This window comes from Melanerpes formicivorus, unplaced genomic scaffold, assembly GCF_026170545.1.
Source record: "Melanerpes formicivorus ecotype bairdi unplaced genomic scaffold, bMelFor1.0.p_v2 SCAF_1, whole genome shotgun sequence".
NCBI lineage: Eukaryota > Metazoa > Chordata > Aves > Piciformes > Picidae > Melanerpes > Melanerpes formicivorus.
In genome coordinates, this window is record NW_027142353.1 from 5,272,381 (window position 1) to 5,288,139 (window position 15,759).

The 15,759-nt window shown below is 37.0% G+C and overlaps 1 protein-coding gene across 14 annotated transcripts in view; it reads right to left on the bottom strand.

The window, feature by feature from the left end:
- Positions 1–15,759, bottom strand: part of MYCBP2 (MYC binding protein 2) — a 197,443-nt gene that overhangs the window by 69,433 nt on the left and 112,251 nt on the right. For 11 of the 14 annotated variants that reach the window (XM_068155980.1, XM_068156397.1, XM_068156308.1 and 8 more), the window contains 6 exons: positions 14,719–14,931; positions 12,031–12,086; positions 11,487–11,602; positions 10,197–10,294; positions 6,215–6,331; positions 5,319–5,459 (listed from right to left, as the gene is read on the bottom strand). In XM_068155980.1, coding sequence (XP_068012081.1) covers positions 5,319–5,459; positions 6,215–6,331; positions 10,197–10,294; positions 11,487–11,602; positions 12,031–12,086; positions 14,719–14,931 — 741 coding nt within the window. The remainder of the gene's footprint in view (positions 1–5,318; positions 5,460–6,214; positions 6,332–10,196; positions 10,295–11,486; positions 11,603–12,030; positions 12,087–14,718; positions 14,932–15,759) is intronic. The other 3 variants (XM_068156571.1, XM_068156486.1, XM_068156145.1) reach the window with 2 other exon arrangements.

Here is a 15,759-nt window from a genome sequence, read left to right on the forward strand (position 1 = left end):
TCTGATAAAGCAACTATTTCATATATATATATGTATGGACCTATGAAAATCTTATCTCCTGTCCCCATCCTGACAGTGGAATCAAGTGAAAACCCTGGACAGTAGTAACATTAAAATTTAACAGTAGTTAAAGAAAAGGCAATTAATTCTCCTAAGCAGAAAAGTACAAACCACTCTCGGCATGTTCCCTCTGCATTGCTTGAAAAACCATTAAAACATTGGAAGTAAGCAAATCTATGGTTCTGTCTCATGACAGAAGCAAATCATTTAGCTATGTTCTGTTTGCAAAGCATTGCAAAACTTCTGCTTACATCAACTCTCAGTAATAGAAACGATTTGCAATCTTGACAAAACCTGTGAAATTGTCAAACAAGCATTTCTTTAGTACCTGCACTCAAAATTGAAAGAGGTAACACAGCACTAGTGAGGTATGTTTGGTGGCACTGGGGGAGGCATTAGGAAGACTGGCAAAGTAAAGGTTTATTGATTTGACATAAAACTAAGATAACTGTTATAAGGCCTACATGTACCTAATGAGAATGTATTTCACAGGCAGCCAACATAGTTTAACTGACTGATTAGAGTAATTTGCAGAATATCTCATATTTTGCAAGGCACTTCTATTGTACAGAAAAACATGGACTATCCATATTGAAAATATTTAAATACCATTTCCAAGATTGATTTTTGTATGTTATAAAGCTATATGCCTAAATCATAGAAAAGAAACCAACAGCAAGGAAATGGGTCCATGCTGGTGTAGCAATACCAAGAAGATTAAACTAGAAGCTCTGCTCTGGGAGCTTTAGAGCTTCCTGATATTAGCACAGTGTATGCCAGTTCAGAAAAATAGAGCAGACATACATTTGAGAATGAAGTTTTCATGCTGAGGAAACTGTTCACAGATTCACAAACAGCACTGGCATGGAAGGGACCATCAAAGATCACCTTATCCAATGCCCTGCAGTGAGCAAGGACACTTCCAACTAAATGAGGCTGCCCAGGTCCACATCAAGTCTGATCTTGAATGTCTCTAGGAATGGGGCCTCAACCACATTCCTTGATAACCTGTTCCAGTATTTCACCCCTTCCACATCAGCTTTGCGTTTAGTCCTTACGCTTAGTCAAGCTTTTTCCTTTCAAGCTTTCCCTTCCAAAACCTAAAAATAATTTCAGAGTTCATACTTCTTTCCAATGAAGTTAAGCTTCAGACATAGTTTTTCTTTTTTGGCAGTTTCACCACCAAAAATTATCAGACCATTGGGAAACATTTAAAATGTCAGTATTATTTTCCAAAGCTAAGGTTCATCTTTAACGACCACTTTGACATTTTACCCAACATGGTCTGAATGTCCAATTGCCTTCTCTGTGCCTAAAATAATGGAATGACATTCCTAAGAGATTGTCTACAACAGTTCCACACAACATGGAGCTTTCTGACCTGTGATCAAACACTGCAGTTTATATACTAATGCTGGTTCTTCCACTGCAATAATGATTTGAAGAACTTGCAGCTTCTCAGTCCTGCTTGCCTATCATGGTTGGGGAATGCAATAAATCACTACCTGTTAAATACACTTATATTATCTATGATAGATTAGATACAGAATGGATACACAGAAGTTCCTTGTGAAAGGAAAAGAGAAAGAACAGCTCAAATAATTAGGAGTCTGGAAACTACAATGAAACTTTACTTTCCTACAATCCATTTATCTTTAGGTAGAACACCTTTTATCAAAATACATAGGAATAGTGTATTAGACCTAAGATACTCAATATTTCTTTATCATGAAGTGGCTAATGTCAATAAACATAAGAAGCAAATGAAGTATGTTAAGAAAACCAGGAGACCAAAATTAACACTGCTCAAAACCTATTGTTTTTCCTTTGTTCACTGTTGATGGTGGTAACAATTAAAGCTTTCTTTTAAAACAGTTTATAAAATGTACTAAGATTTTATTTCCTTGAGTAATTGGAGTTGACAAGTCTGGACATTCACGACATGAGTAAAAGTTGAGTCTAATAGAAGCAATGTGGCATTAATTTGAACAAGGAATACAATGCCTAATTCAGCCATTTTCCAGTTGTATTTTTAGTCTCATAAAGAGACTAAAATTAAGGGCAACAAAGCTGGGGAGAGGTTCAGAGCACAGCCGTGTCAGGAGAGGCTGAAGGAGCTGGGGTTGTTCAGCCTGGAGAAGAGGAGGCTTAGGGGAGGCTTTATTTCTGTCTACAACTATCTTAAGGGAGGTTGTAGCCAGGTCAGGCTTCATCTCTTCTCCCAGGCAACCAGCACCAGAACAAGAGGACACAGTCTCAAGCTGTGCCAGGGGAGGTTTAGGCTGGATGTTAGGAGGAAATTCTTCACAGAAAGAGAGATTGGCCATTGGAATGTGCTGCCCAGGGAGGTGGTGGAGCCACCATCACTGGAGATGTGTAAAATAATGATGGATGTGGCACTTGGTGCCATGGTTTAATTAGATGGTGTTGGATAATAGGTGGGACTCGATGATCTTGAAGGTCTTTTCCAACCTGTTTAATTCTGTGATTCCGACTTCTTCCTCTGAAACCAATACTAGTAGTACAACAGCTTTGGATTCAAAAAATCTTGTATATTAATATTTTTCTCTAATTACATCTACTCATCATGTAAATCCATTACCCAAATCCATAAAACAGGATGAGCAGATATATATTATTTCACAATTTAATCTACAGAACCTTTAGGATTCATTACATAATTGAAAATCCTTTGCCTCCCCAGTCCTTCATGTCTATAGGACTGTATTGATCAAATTTGACAACTTAAAACAGCTCTTGAGCAAAAAGACATCAAAAAAAATATTCTCAACTTGAATTTTGTTTTAAAATTTTCTAACAAGAAAGAACTTCATGTACTGAAGATTTAGCAGAAAAACATTTTTAAGCTGAGCTACAAGAATCAGAGCTTACAAAAGAGTTTACTGAAGTCTATTGTGCAGTGTGTAATGCTAGAATAGCATGCAGTAAAGACTAAGCATTTGTAAGCACGCCACTGAACCTTGACTTTTGTTTTGTGGCCTATAATAAAATAATATTTTATCTATTATTGTGAATTTAATGCTTAAATATGGTCATAATAAAATTAAATCGTTTCAGGACATGCTAAGCCCATTCCAAAATTTGAAAGAGTTTCTAATTGAAGGTTTAGCCATTGGAATGGGCTGCCTGGGGAGGTGGTGGAGTCACCATCCCTGGAGGTGTTCAAGAGAGGATTGGATGTGGCACTTGGTGCCATGGTTTAGTAGTCATGAGGTGTTGGGTGACAGGTTGGACTTGATGATCTTTGAGGTCTTTTCCAACCTTATTGATTCTATCTCAAAACACATCTCTTACAGTACATAGCTACATTTTAATAGTTGCTTTTGTAAGACTTGCTATCTTGGCCACTGTCTGTTTACTGGTCAGAAGCTAAGAAAGCAAATTTTACCTTGTGTCATTGAAGATGCGATGTAACTTACTTCTCTAAAAGAAAATTAACGTTATCCACCAGCTCCTAATAGTCTACATGGTATCAAAACTACATCACAGCACTGTTTCAGAAAACAAATTGATTATTTTATCTGAACTTTATAGAAAGTGAAATGCTTTCCATACTTCATTGTACCCTACCCGAGTTTTCAAGATTATACTATCAAGATTCAGTAAGTTAGGACAACCACTTGTTCCCAGCTTTACTCAGGGAGCACAGTGTATGTTCTTCTCTAGAAATAGGTGTATACTAGAGTCATTAGAAATATACCAACCAGTATGTTTTTGCTAACCACAAACAACTGCTGAGCTCAAAACTATTCTCTTCAGCAAGTGAAAAAGCACAAGATATAGCTACAAAACGCAAACCAACAGATGCACACACACACACAAATCCAGTAGAGTATCATACACACCCATCCAGATTTAAAATATTTACTGCAGTTAATTACTTAGTCAAGGTGCATTCATTTTTATCATGGGTGAATAGGTAAAATTCAACTGTTGCATATAGGTATTGTTTTGAGAAACTGTAATAGAGCAATTTTCTAGTAAGTATCAATTTCCAAGGCCAAAAATGTAAGGAATGTTTTAAACACAACCTATTTTTTTCCCCCATGTGTTGGTGCATTCGACAGCAAACTGTGGCTGTTGTCACAGTGTTTGAGTGACTAATGGCAGAGTACAGAAGTAATTTGCTTCCCAAATGCAGTATAAAGTAATTCCCAAATTAAAGACTTAATTGAAAACATCTCCAATTAGAAATATAGCAATAAATAATTTATAGACAAGAAGGTGAATAGGAAGATGGTCTAGTCATATCATCTAACAGTGTCAGAACACAGGCTGCATCCACAGGGGATTTATAAACTGCTATACTTGGCTACTAGCAAATAGCCTCATTTCACTGGAACTGGGACTATCTCTGTTCTACTATGATCAGAAAACATGAACAGCATGACATTACTGGCTGTTAAATTTGTCCAAATGTTTGTTAACTGCCTTCAGCTGGAGCCGCAGTTCATTCATACAAGACGACAAATCAAATCCAAATAGCAGTATTGGCATTAGATCTGGTTCTCATTCTGCCCTGAAAAAAACCTAAGCAGTGCCCACTCTGGGGATTGCAAACACACACAAAAAAAAGATGAACCAGAAACACTGGTTGGGCTCTTATCTTTCTGTCTTTCTGGACTTTTACAAAAATTGTATCTTGTTTTCAGGAAAGATGTAACTTTTGAATGGTGATGACCATTAAGGTTATCCAGAGAAATTATGCTTACAGCTATTATAGATTTTTTTTTTCCACTATGTCTTAATGTTCTGGAATTTTTTGATTAGTTAATAAATTCTTAACTCCAGGATTCAAGTGTAAAACTCACAAAAAATATACATAAAAAGCAACAGAATGTTCTCAAGTTTTTTTAAACAGCCTCAATTACACTGATTCACTGCCGGCTGCAAGCTGCTTCTGAAACCATCGGTGGACCACTTCAGACAATGACAGTTTGCATCAGAAACACCTGGTGCAGATCACAACCTAATATGATTACACTTTTTTTACACTGTGATAGAAGTCCTTGGACTTTCATTTTCCTTCTAGGAGAAGGGGCTTCAACATACAAAAGCCTTTCTACACTCCACCCTCATTACACAATAGCCCTCCAAAATACAAACACATATAAGGTAGTATTTTGTAATTAAACTATTGTTTACCTCAGGAATAATTTGCAGCCTTAATTAAAGAAAGCTTTGTAATGAGGATAGAGTGTACTTCTTGATATTTTTCAAAGGCACCTTTTACTTACATCAACAGGTACCAGGAGGCTCTTGCCAAGATGTTGGTTAAAAGAGAGACACCAGGCTTCAGTGTAGCCATTCATGTTAGGAACGTACTTCTTTATTGTCTCATCATTCAGCCTCAGCCAAACACCATCATCATTGTGGATCTATGGGAAACAAGCAACAAAAACGAGCCGTGCCCTCCTGTAACTGGTCTGTAGCTAGTGAGGATTAACAGACTTCAGACAAGCAGACAATAGCAGCGAGAAGTTACGATCTTTGCTGTGCCAATAAAACGGAAGAAAAGCTAAAAAGGAATACTGACAAAATAGGAATTTCAAAGCAATGAGGCATATCGCTTCAGAAGGCAAGGCGTGAAAACAAATTTACATCAGATCATGCAGTAATAAGAGCTGATTTGAGAGAAAACAGGAAAGAAAGCCAAGCCTTCACAAGCTTCATAGGTTCCCTTCTTTCCATTTTTCCTCTGCTGATACAATTTAGTATGTAACGAAAATGTTCCCTCTATATGAAGATTTACTGTAAGAAAAATACACACGTAGCAGTCCAGCAGACTACTGACCTTTCAGATCTGTACGTGAGAGAAGTAATGAAAATGACACCTAGACCTGAATTTTTGTGCAGAGTTAAAATAGTAAGTCATGAAGAGGGAAATCCTTAGAGATATTATTATAAGATGACCTCTAGGAATTTTGTTTCCTCATATCAGAGTCGGCTACACAGGACGTCAAGTAAGCAAATGACAGCTTTGAAAACTAAAATATTTAGATTTTTGCACTTTATACTCATTTGTTTTTTAAGTTCTGCAGGTCAACATCTAAACATTAAAAAACCCTCAACATTATTGGCATGAAGTAACCTTACAACTTAGCCCAATTTTCAACATAAATGACTTAATTACCTCGTCAATGAAAGTGATGGATCCATTGACTTTCACTATGCCTATTTGTTCACTCTGAAGGGAAGGGTGGCTACGGATACGAAGCCCTGCACTGTCCTTGGCCACAAATTTGCGAACCTAAGAGAAGCAAAGGAAAACAGCAAGGAAGAAAAAAAAATAAAAAATCAGAACAGAGCTCTCAAAGAATAAAAAGAAACAGATTTAACAGATTCTGAAATGCTAGCAGCAAGATAGCAGTCTTGAGAGTTACAGTTTGTTGCTAGTTTCCCATGGCTGCTGTGTAAAACTTTTTTACTGCAACCAATAAAACTGAAATGTTAAAAAAAACCAACCCTAAGACTCCACTGACTCAGTCTTGGAAAGATCTGTTATGTCACAACATTCTGCACAAGTTTCCAATTCTTTCAATGTCTCCCCCCTCCTTTTTACTCATTCTTGCGAGTTTCAGGGTGTTTTTTTTACCTTTTTGAATTTAGTATTTCCAATAAGTCAACCTGGGATTATCTGTTCTTGTTTGCACTACTTCAACATTCTCTTTAGCCAGCTTTTTGGCCAAAATGTGGATATTTTCTTAGCAAAAGAGCTGAAATAGCCATTTAAAAATAGAAAAAGACAAATCTATCTACTGCTTTATTTTATTCTTCAAACAGCTATTTTTCTCTCTTTTTCACATGAAGAATATCACATGAAGTGCTCCTTTGTGACTAAGTGTGATTTACTGCATGCCCCCAAATCTCCCAGTTATTAATCTCTAACAATTTTTCACCAAGCACACTATCAGGCACACGTCCCATGGAGAACAAACATAAAATGTCCTTTTGAGGCCTGCTTTTAAGAAGTGCATATATTCATGCTTGTGATATAAGGCTTCTTTCATGGAAGGTTATTTTCAAACTCCACATGGAAAACTGAAAAAATGAAAGGTGGAGTCCATGCTTCAACTGAAAACAAAGCACAGAATTACATGAAAAGAATAAACTTCAGAAAATATCATGAAAGGTACCAATGAACTGTATTTTTTTGCCCTGAGCAATTTTAAAATAAATGCTGCTTGAAAGTTAATTAAAAAGAAATAATCATGGAAGTATGTCAAGAATTTAAAATGTAGCTTAATCCCAGATGTGCAAAGTTTTGTTTACTAACAACGTTTTTATTCCAAGGATTTAGATTTCTCTCAACAGGCAAAACTTAAGACTTCCAACGTCCTCGTAAAAACGTAAGGCTGAATCACTGCTGATGGCATTCTCAACACAGAAAAGCCTATAAACAAACCCCTGCAAATTAGGAGTCCCTGAATTATTTCCCCAAAATACACTTCAGAAAATGGTATGATGAGTTGGCTACAATTTGGATCAAAAACTTGAATCATGCTCAAGATTTGGATATGCACAGGCCTGGAAAGATTATTTTCCCCCTTTGTAGTTAATAGAAAACTTCAAGCTGTACCTACAAACAGTTTAGGTAACAGATCCACTGACTGACATTGCAACAAAAAAACACATGAAAAGTTCCCTTATACTAATTTCTGACCATCATAAAACACTCAAATAGTCTGAGACTTCCTTCTAAGATAGCTTGGAGTATTTCTCTACAGCACAATGGTTCAGTAAGTTTGTCCTGTAACACCCCCATAATGCCTTCTTTCATGGAGCACACAGAAATTGGATTATGACCAAAATAATGACAAACCTAAAAAGGCTTAGCAGTTAAGATATAAATCTCCCTTACAGTGCACATCAGTTCTCAAGAGCTTTGTACCTGTGCCTTCTTTGGTGAATCTGAAAAGAGGTACACCTCACAGCACAGAAAGGTGTGCTGTATAGGACAAAGCAATCTGCCCAGAGCTTTTGCGTTTGGAAGAGTGGCTATGTTGGGGTTTTATTTTGGGCAAATGATGCTGCTTCTGCCCTTGTGTGAAGACAGTGGGAACAGTAAAAACGTGTTAGCAACCAATCATGTTGGTACCAGCCTTGCCCTTTTCATTCAGCTAACTTAGGACTACTTTTTTCTAGTTGATTCCAACTACTCTTGTAAGATGTTTCCCTCAATAGGATGTAGAATGGAATTTCCTGTGAATGACTTAATCCAAGTTTCATGGTGTATGAGGAGGCAACAGGAATATCAGAGTCTCATCTGACTTCAAGTAATAGAGAATGAAGAAATCAAGATTAAATAATAATATAGTACCTATTTTCAACATGCTATTCAAGTAAGGTTTGACTACAAAATTACTGTGTTCCACTGCCTCAGTGACAATATTTTGGTGTTTCTGAGAACAGCTCACCACCATTAATGCACTATTAGTGCCCTTCAGTTATAACTATCTGAAACTTTGGGCTGACAAAGAAGTTGAAGATGCTCCTAGAGCTCAACTAATTCCTGTTTCTCAGTGAAATATTGAGTACACTGGACTGTCTCTGGATGAAATAAATCTAATCTACATTCTTGGCTTCAGAAGCATAGAGCATACTGCAATGTTTTCCTTTCGGTGTTATTTACAGTACTGCTGATCAGACAAAGAACTTGACTAACCTATTTTGTTATATGATTTGTTAAGACACAGAATAAAGAGTGATAAAATTATTTACCATGAAATGTGTACAGACAGTATATACCAGACAGAAAGATGTCTCCTCTTTCAAAAAGACAAGTTGAAAAAAGACACACAAGCAGAACACCACCAGGAAACTACTAAATGCTAGATAATGTCTCAGAACAGAGGTTTAGCTCCTGTCAAGTACTTTCAACTGTGATATAGACTGTTACTTGACAAAAAGTAGCTAGTATACACAGACTAGTCACCTCAATTCTCACCATAGTAACTAAAAAGAAATACAGCATTTTCATCCAGCAATTTTTCTCATCTTAGACCAGATGCCTCTCTCAAGTTAGTGACAGCAAACTGTGGCAATGCCAGCGACGAGCAGTGTGAGCAATCTGGCAGTGTAGGCCTAGAGCCTGACATGGTGGTAGGCCATGCTCAGCTAAGTGCTGAGCCAGCTAGCAGTGTAGCAAAACAGTGCTGTGCCTGTAGCATGTAACTAAAACAGGACACTGGTAACTATAAACACAGAAAGTTATCTTGGGACAACAGGACATGCACCTGCATCAACAAACCTAACATGTCATTAGTAGTTGGACCAAGAATCTATAGTAGTGCGATGTGTGGTCACTCATAGGGAACCAATGAAGCCATGCCAACAAGGCACTCAGAGTTATGTAAGTTGTAGAAGTTCCCTTGATACGCACTTCTACCTTTCCTTTCCATTCTTCTTCTTCGCTTTACTTTACAGTGCTATACTCGCACTATAGGCCTACAATACTGGAACAATAAAGGAACAATACTCTATTGGTCAGCTGTATTGACTCCAATCTCCGTCCCATTAGCAAACACCACATATGACAACCAAGCTGTATGGAGATATCATTAAGTTCTGTGAGATGAATCTCACTCAGTAGGAATTGGGGGTTTTAATTAGGACAATGAATTAACCAGGAAGTCTTCCTTACAAGAGAAGGGAGAAAGCCTAAAATTATTTAAAAGAAACAAATGCAGCGATGGATAAAAGAACTGTGGGGAAATCGACACTAAATTTATTATTTTTGAGGTATGGGTGCAGCAAAAGGATATTGTTAGTGGCAGAAGCAGACAGTGGATGCATTTACAGACCAGGGCATTGTACAACAGAAGTTACAGCCTATAAATTACTTGAAGTTGGTAAACAACCAAATCAGGACATGCTGTAGTATTAATCCATATTAATGGACAGACAGAACAAAAGTGGAATGAGTATATTCGATATCTTCCATATTAATTTCATTCCATTCAGCACATTAAAGTGATGTACAAATATCTTTAAGTTGTGCACCACTGTAACATAACAAGGTATTAAGCAACAATAAAATCCTAAATGCAACTGTCTGGTGCTTGTGGGTTTGGTTTTGGGGTTTTTTTGTGTTTGTTTTGTTAAGGTTTCCAAACCTTGTTTGGCTGAGGCTCTGCTTTTGGTTTAATAAGTTGAGTTCCAGGAGGTATCATGCCTTTTGGAGGATCTTTCACTTTCACTTCTAGTCCAGCATCTATAAGCAAAACAAAGAAAAGATTAAAAAAAATTAAAAAAGGGGATCATACCATTAAAAACAGTAGAAGTTTATCTGTGCTACAGTTTAGATGAGGCAAAATAACCACTTACCTACCATAAACAACACTTGCAGTTACTTTACGGTACAAAGTAATACTTCCTCAACATTTGCATCTTTACATGTAGAAATTTAGATATATAATATTTCACCTTGTTAGTGGATATCTGTCAAATCTTGTGCATACAGCACTATATTAGGTATTTTTGTACCCTAGTAATATCTGTAGAGGTGTGTTTCAAGGAATGGTAAACAGAATAGTTTAATGTTTGAGGGGTGCAAGTGAAAGTTCCTGGCATTATCTTATACATACTGCATTGCTGCAGATGCTAATGGCAAAATGTTAGAAACAGCTAAGATCTTAAGAAGCCAAGTTACACAGCTGGAAAAGGCCTATAATTAAAAAGGCAACATGTTTGATTACCAACACTGTTATATAACCAGAAGTACTGGAAAACAGCTCAACATAGATTGTGAAGAAATACACATTATAAAGAAATAGTTCAAACTACAACCTTGACTAATAATCTTAAAAGAAACTGCCTTAGCAATTGCTGTTAATGTCAAATACTTTGATTTCTGTTGGTAATTTTACAGAGTAACCCTTTGAAACGCAACAACTTGGCAAGAAGTAGCCAGACCTAGTAATAAAACTGTTGGTTTAACTAACATTCTTTTAAAGAAGTGTGAAAGTAAAAGGAATCTACAAGTATCAAGAACACAGAGTTTGAAACAAAAAATTAAGCACTACTGGTGCTTTAAGCAGTTAAAAGTTGATAATTATGTGTCAATCCAGAGTACATCAAAGCTTAAGAGGTGATATAAAAGTATTCTGATTAAACCAGAACAGAAGCTACATTGAATAAAAAATACCATAGTTGAGTATTAGAGTATTTTACATTAATCTGGTAGTCTAACCACCATAATTATAAATACATGTCCATATTTCTATGAAAGAACAGCTATGATCTTTTAATTCTTTTGAGAACTAGGAGGATTTTGAACCAAAACTGGGGTGCTAAGCTTTGCTATGAAATCTAATAATAAATCTTATGAACATCAAGACAAACATTTATCAGTATACAAAGTAAATAACTTAGATTTATGCTTAAATATAGTAAAAATTAAGTACCTATTTCAATGCCATCTATAGTAACATGAATGGTATAGAGACCAACAGCTCCAGGAGTCCAGTTTGCACAGTATGTACCGTCATTATTGACTCTGATCAACATGTTTTCACTGGGTCTAGGTATGAAAATACCAAATTAAATGAGTAAGCAACTGTCTTCTTGGAAATAATCTGTAATAATTAATTTGGAAGTTGTTATTTATTTCCTATCAGATCATCCAAATATCATCTTTCTCCATCCATTGTACTAACTCCATAACATTTGCTATGAAGTTATAACCCTCTATGCCACATTAATTTATAATAAACATTTGAATAACACAGTCAAGATTAGGTAATACAAATAAGGAATCCACATTAAAACAATAAAGTACTTTAAGCAAAAGCTCTAAATTTAAGAAAAAATATACTAACATGATTTTTAGAGTGTTTCTACCCGTAGATAAGATTATCTGGCAGTTAAGATTGCAAGACTGGGCATAAACAGAGGTGGCTGGACATCTTAATTTAAGTTACTGTTAAAGTGTAGTTCTGTAATGTTTACCTCTTTGGTGTTGGTGAAGCAAAGCGCAGTTCTTCGAAAGAATAATTTTCATATGCCTATAAACAGATTAAACTCAGTAAACATAAAATCAACAGTTAACAGCTACAAATAAAAATGAAAGCAGAGTATTCTCTGAAATAACACATTAATCTACCTTTACACTCAGACACATTGATCAAGGAAGCAGAAAGAAAACGCAGGCATATATATACGCATACATGGAAAATGAATCTTTACTTTCTCTTTAAATAGCTATTATTGAGATAACACAGACAGCTATTGATAATAAAAACCTTTATTTACAGTCAAATTTCTAGATCTCCTCTAATCTCACTTGTACACATGAAGATAAGGAAGCAAGTATGTCGCAGGTCACAACCTGTAAACCAGCCCAGTAATCAATCAATGGAATTTTGGATCCTCTTTCTACTCAAAAAGAAAAATTCACTCTGCATTGAGGTGATATTTTCATTGATTCCCACTGTGAAAAAAACCCACCAAAACAAACCCAACAAACAACTTTTTTGCTTACATAGTTTCTTGTGAAATGACTGCATTGAAAAGGCTGGGCTGGATCAACGGGCTGAGGTTAATTGTATGAAGCTTAACTAGGCCAAGTACCAGGTTCTACACTTGGGTTGCAACAACCCCATCCAATGCTATAGGCTTGGAGCAGAGTGGCTGCAAAGCCCCTCATCAGGAAAGGACCTGGGAGCGCTGGCTGACACATGGATGAACAAGAGCCAACAGTGTGCTCAGGTGGCCAAGGTGGTCAACAGCATCCTGGCCTTTATCAAGAATAGGGTGGCCAGCAGGAGTAGGGAAGTGATCATGCCTCTGCATTTGGCACTGATGAGACTGCACATCAAACCTGGTGTTAAGTTTTGGGGCCCTCACTACAAGGACATTGAGTTGCTGAAGCTTGTCTAGAGAAGGGCAACAAAGCTGCAGGTTAAGGGCCAGTGGAATTTGTCCTTTGAGCAGAGGCAGAGGGGAGACTTCACTGCTTTCTCCAACTACCTGGAAGGAGACTGTAGTGAAGTGAAGATGAGTCTCTTTTCCCCAGAATCAAGTGACAGAACAAAAGGAAATGGCCTCAAATTGTTCCAGGGAAGGTATGGCACTTCTGGATGTGATTTCACGGGCCATGGTACTGTTAGGTTGATGATTGGATTAGATGATCTTGGGGGCCTTTTGCAACTGAGACAATGCTATGATTTTGTGTATGTAGCAGTAGTCTTGAACCGCTCAAATAAAACTTAAAGCTTTGGACTCAAAAGACTTAATCTGAGAAGCTCTAGAAGATTCCCCATAAAGGTGTTAGAAGTCAAGTATGCTTCTGCAAGAAGAGACAGACAATTTCTGTGTTTTACCTGGGTGTGTTTGTGTGTTTTTTACATTAACTGTGACAAAGATTTGTACTGTTGTAATCTACCAAGGTGACTTTCAATTACTACCTGCATTTTCATTTAATCTTAGCCTGATTAAAAAATATTTACATGCCAACTAGCTAACATCAAGCATTCTTTACTCAAAGGTTCCCTCAAATACAGAAATTAGTTCCTGGACATCCCGAACTGCTCCACCATCATTTACTCCAGACTACCTAATGCCTTGCAAGATGTGCTACCATATCAGTTTTGTGAGCAGATTTGACACTCACTACTACGGAAGAAGCAGCAGGTACTTTTGGGCAATGGTTATTAGAAATCCCACCTGGGTTCCAACTTTGAATAAATAAAGTACTCCCCCTCCTCAAGTCACTGGTAAAATTGCAAACTATCATCAAGAAGCAATCTTTGCAATACCCCAAATAACAATCCCAGTAAGCAGCCACACACATTCATTTCCTGGATATACATTCCCTAGTTGCAAATACCTTTTTAGACATATGACTTAAGTTTTTAAACCACTTGTTGTACACATCATTGCTTTCATAGTTCTTTCATTGATCCAGTAAGACACTATTTAGTAGCCAGTTGCACTACTTATGCATAGCTATTGCAGAACTATCCTCTGCAGAAAACAACCCTGCAAACCCTGTACCTTCCAGAAGATGGTCGCTTGCTGATTTTCCCCCTCCCTAAATCCATACAAATTAAACAAAGTACTATCCTTCTCTAACTCTTGATTAATCATATTTTAACTTGTCCAGTCAATAGTTATACCCATCTCTTAACTGTGCCATTATGTTAAACAAATGTAAGTTTATTGTAAATGCAAAAAGATGCTCAAATCAATACTAACTGCCCAGTTTTCACCTCTAGCAACCATTCCTGGCAGTTTCTGAGCTGATGCATTAGTAACTAATTTCAACAGCTACTGTTTAACACTTATACATAGATACATAAATTAGTTGCACAATGTTTACTATGCTGAGCTATGAGTTTTGGTTTTATTTTGCTATGTTCACCACTTCTAGATTTTAACGCAGCTTCACTATGACGCTCCAAACCCTATGTGGATACATTGGCCTGACTTCTCCATCATTTCAATAGCTGTTACCATTTCTCCTGAGTGACTCAGACTAGTTTGTTAATCAGCATAATCAAAATCAAAGCCAGCTTTTCCTTTGAAATGCTAATCCAGTATATATAGCTGCTTTAGAGTTCAGGCAATTTGCCCTTTTGATGCACCTAGTTTTCTGCTGAATGTTATCGTTACAATGCTAATATAACAGTAATTTACCTTCATCATTGTAATAGCAATATACCGAGCTTCTTTTACTATCATTGGCTCATAGGAAGAATCAAGCTTTGGTGAAGGAAGTCCTCCAAAGGTCATATCACTGCTAGGGGAAGCAGCTGTTGCAGGACTCCCTGGTATTCTTTGCACCTTTTTAGCTTGTTCTTGCTGCAAAGATGTTTTTTTCTGAGAAACAGGAATAGCTTTGACTTCTACCTGCAATGAGACATGAAGTACAGAAAGTTATTTCGGGAGGAAACACACACATACATTCTTTTAGATCTGATACTGTGCGGTGATGCAGTGCTTAGAGCACCCTCTACAAATCCAGCTGTTACGTGTCTGCAAGTAACAATTTGCAAAGCCAAGAATGGTATCTCTTAAAAATGTGAATGTACTGGAGAGAAGCATCCAACTGACAGTAAGGTCCAGTGACACTTCTGATAGTGCTAAATTATTCCCTGGGAAAGCAACACACGGTCTGCTAGCCAAGTTTTCCCACAACAGAAAATGCCACTAAGTAGGAAGAGAGCTTTCCAAACGAGCACATGTTTCAGAGTGAATCATCAGAGCCGGCTAGATCTGGATCAGCAGTGGCCAGACAGGATCTTGGCTACTTGTGCCACCCTACTACATCAGCACTGCACTTTTACACTATGCTCTTTAATGCATACATCAGCTGACTGCTTTTTCTTCTCAGACGTATCACAGACCATTATTAGCCCAAGTAACAGCTGCAGGTAACAAAGGCTTTTGAGGAAGAACCTGGAAAATAAGTTTACTCATCCTGTATCTGCATTGAAGTATGTGTAAATACTGCACATTTCACACAGTATTTTTGCACTGCACACTGAATAAATCTATTTCTGATATGTTAATACATTTGTGAAAAGAAACAATAAATAAGAAATCCAGCAATAGTTTTGATATTTTGACATATCCTGTTCCTGATAAAATCACTACATAAATTTTTCTTCTTCTGTCACAAATGTTAAGTCAGTAACCACATATATAAATTTCACTCACTCTGTGCTTGTGACTAAG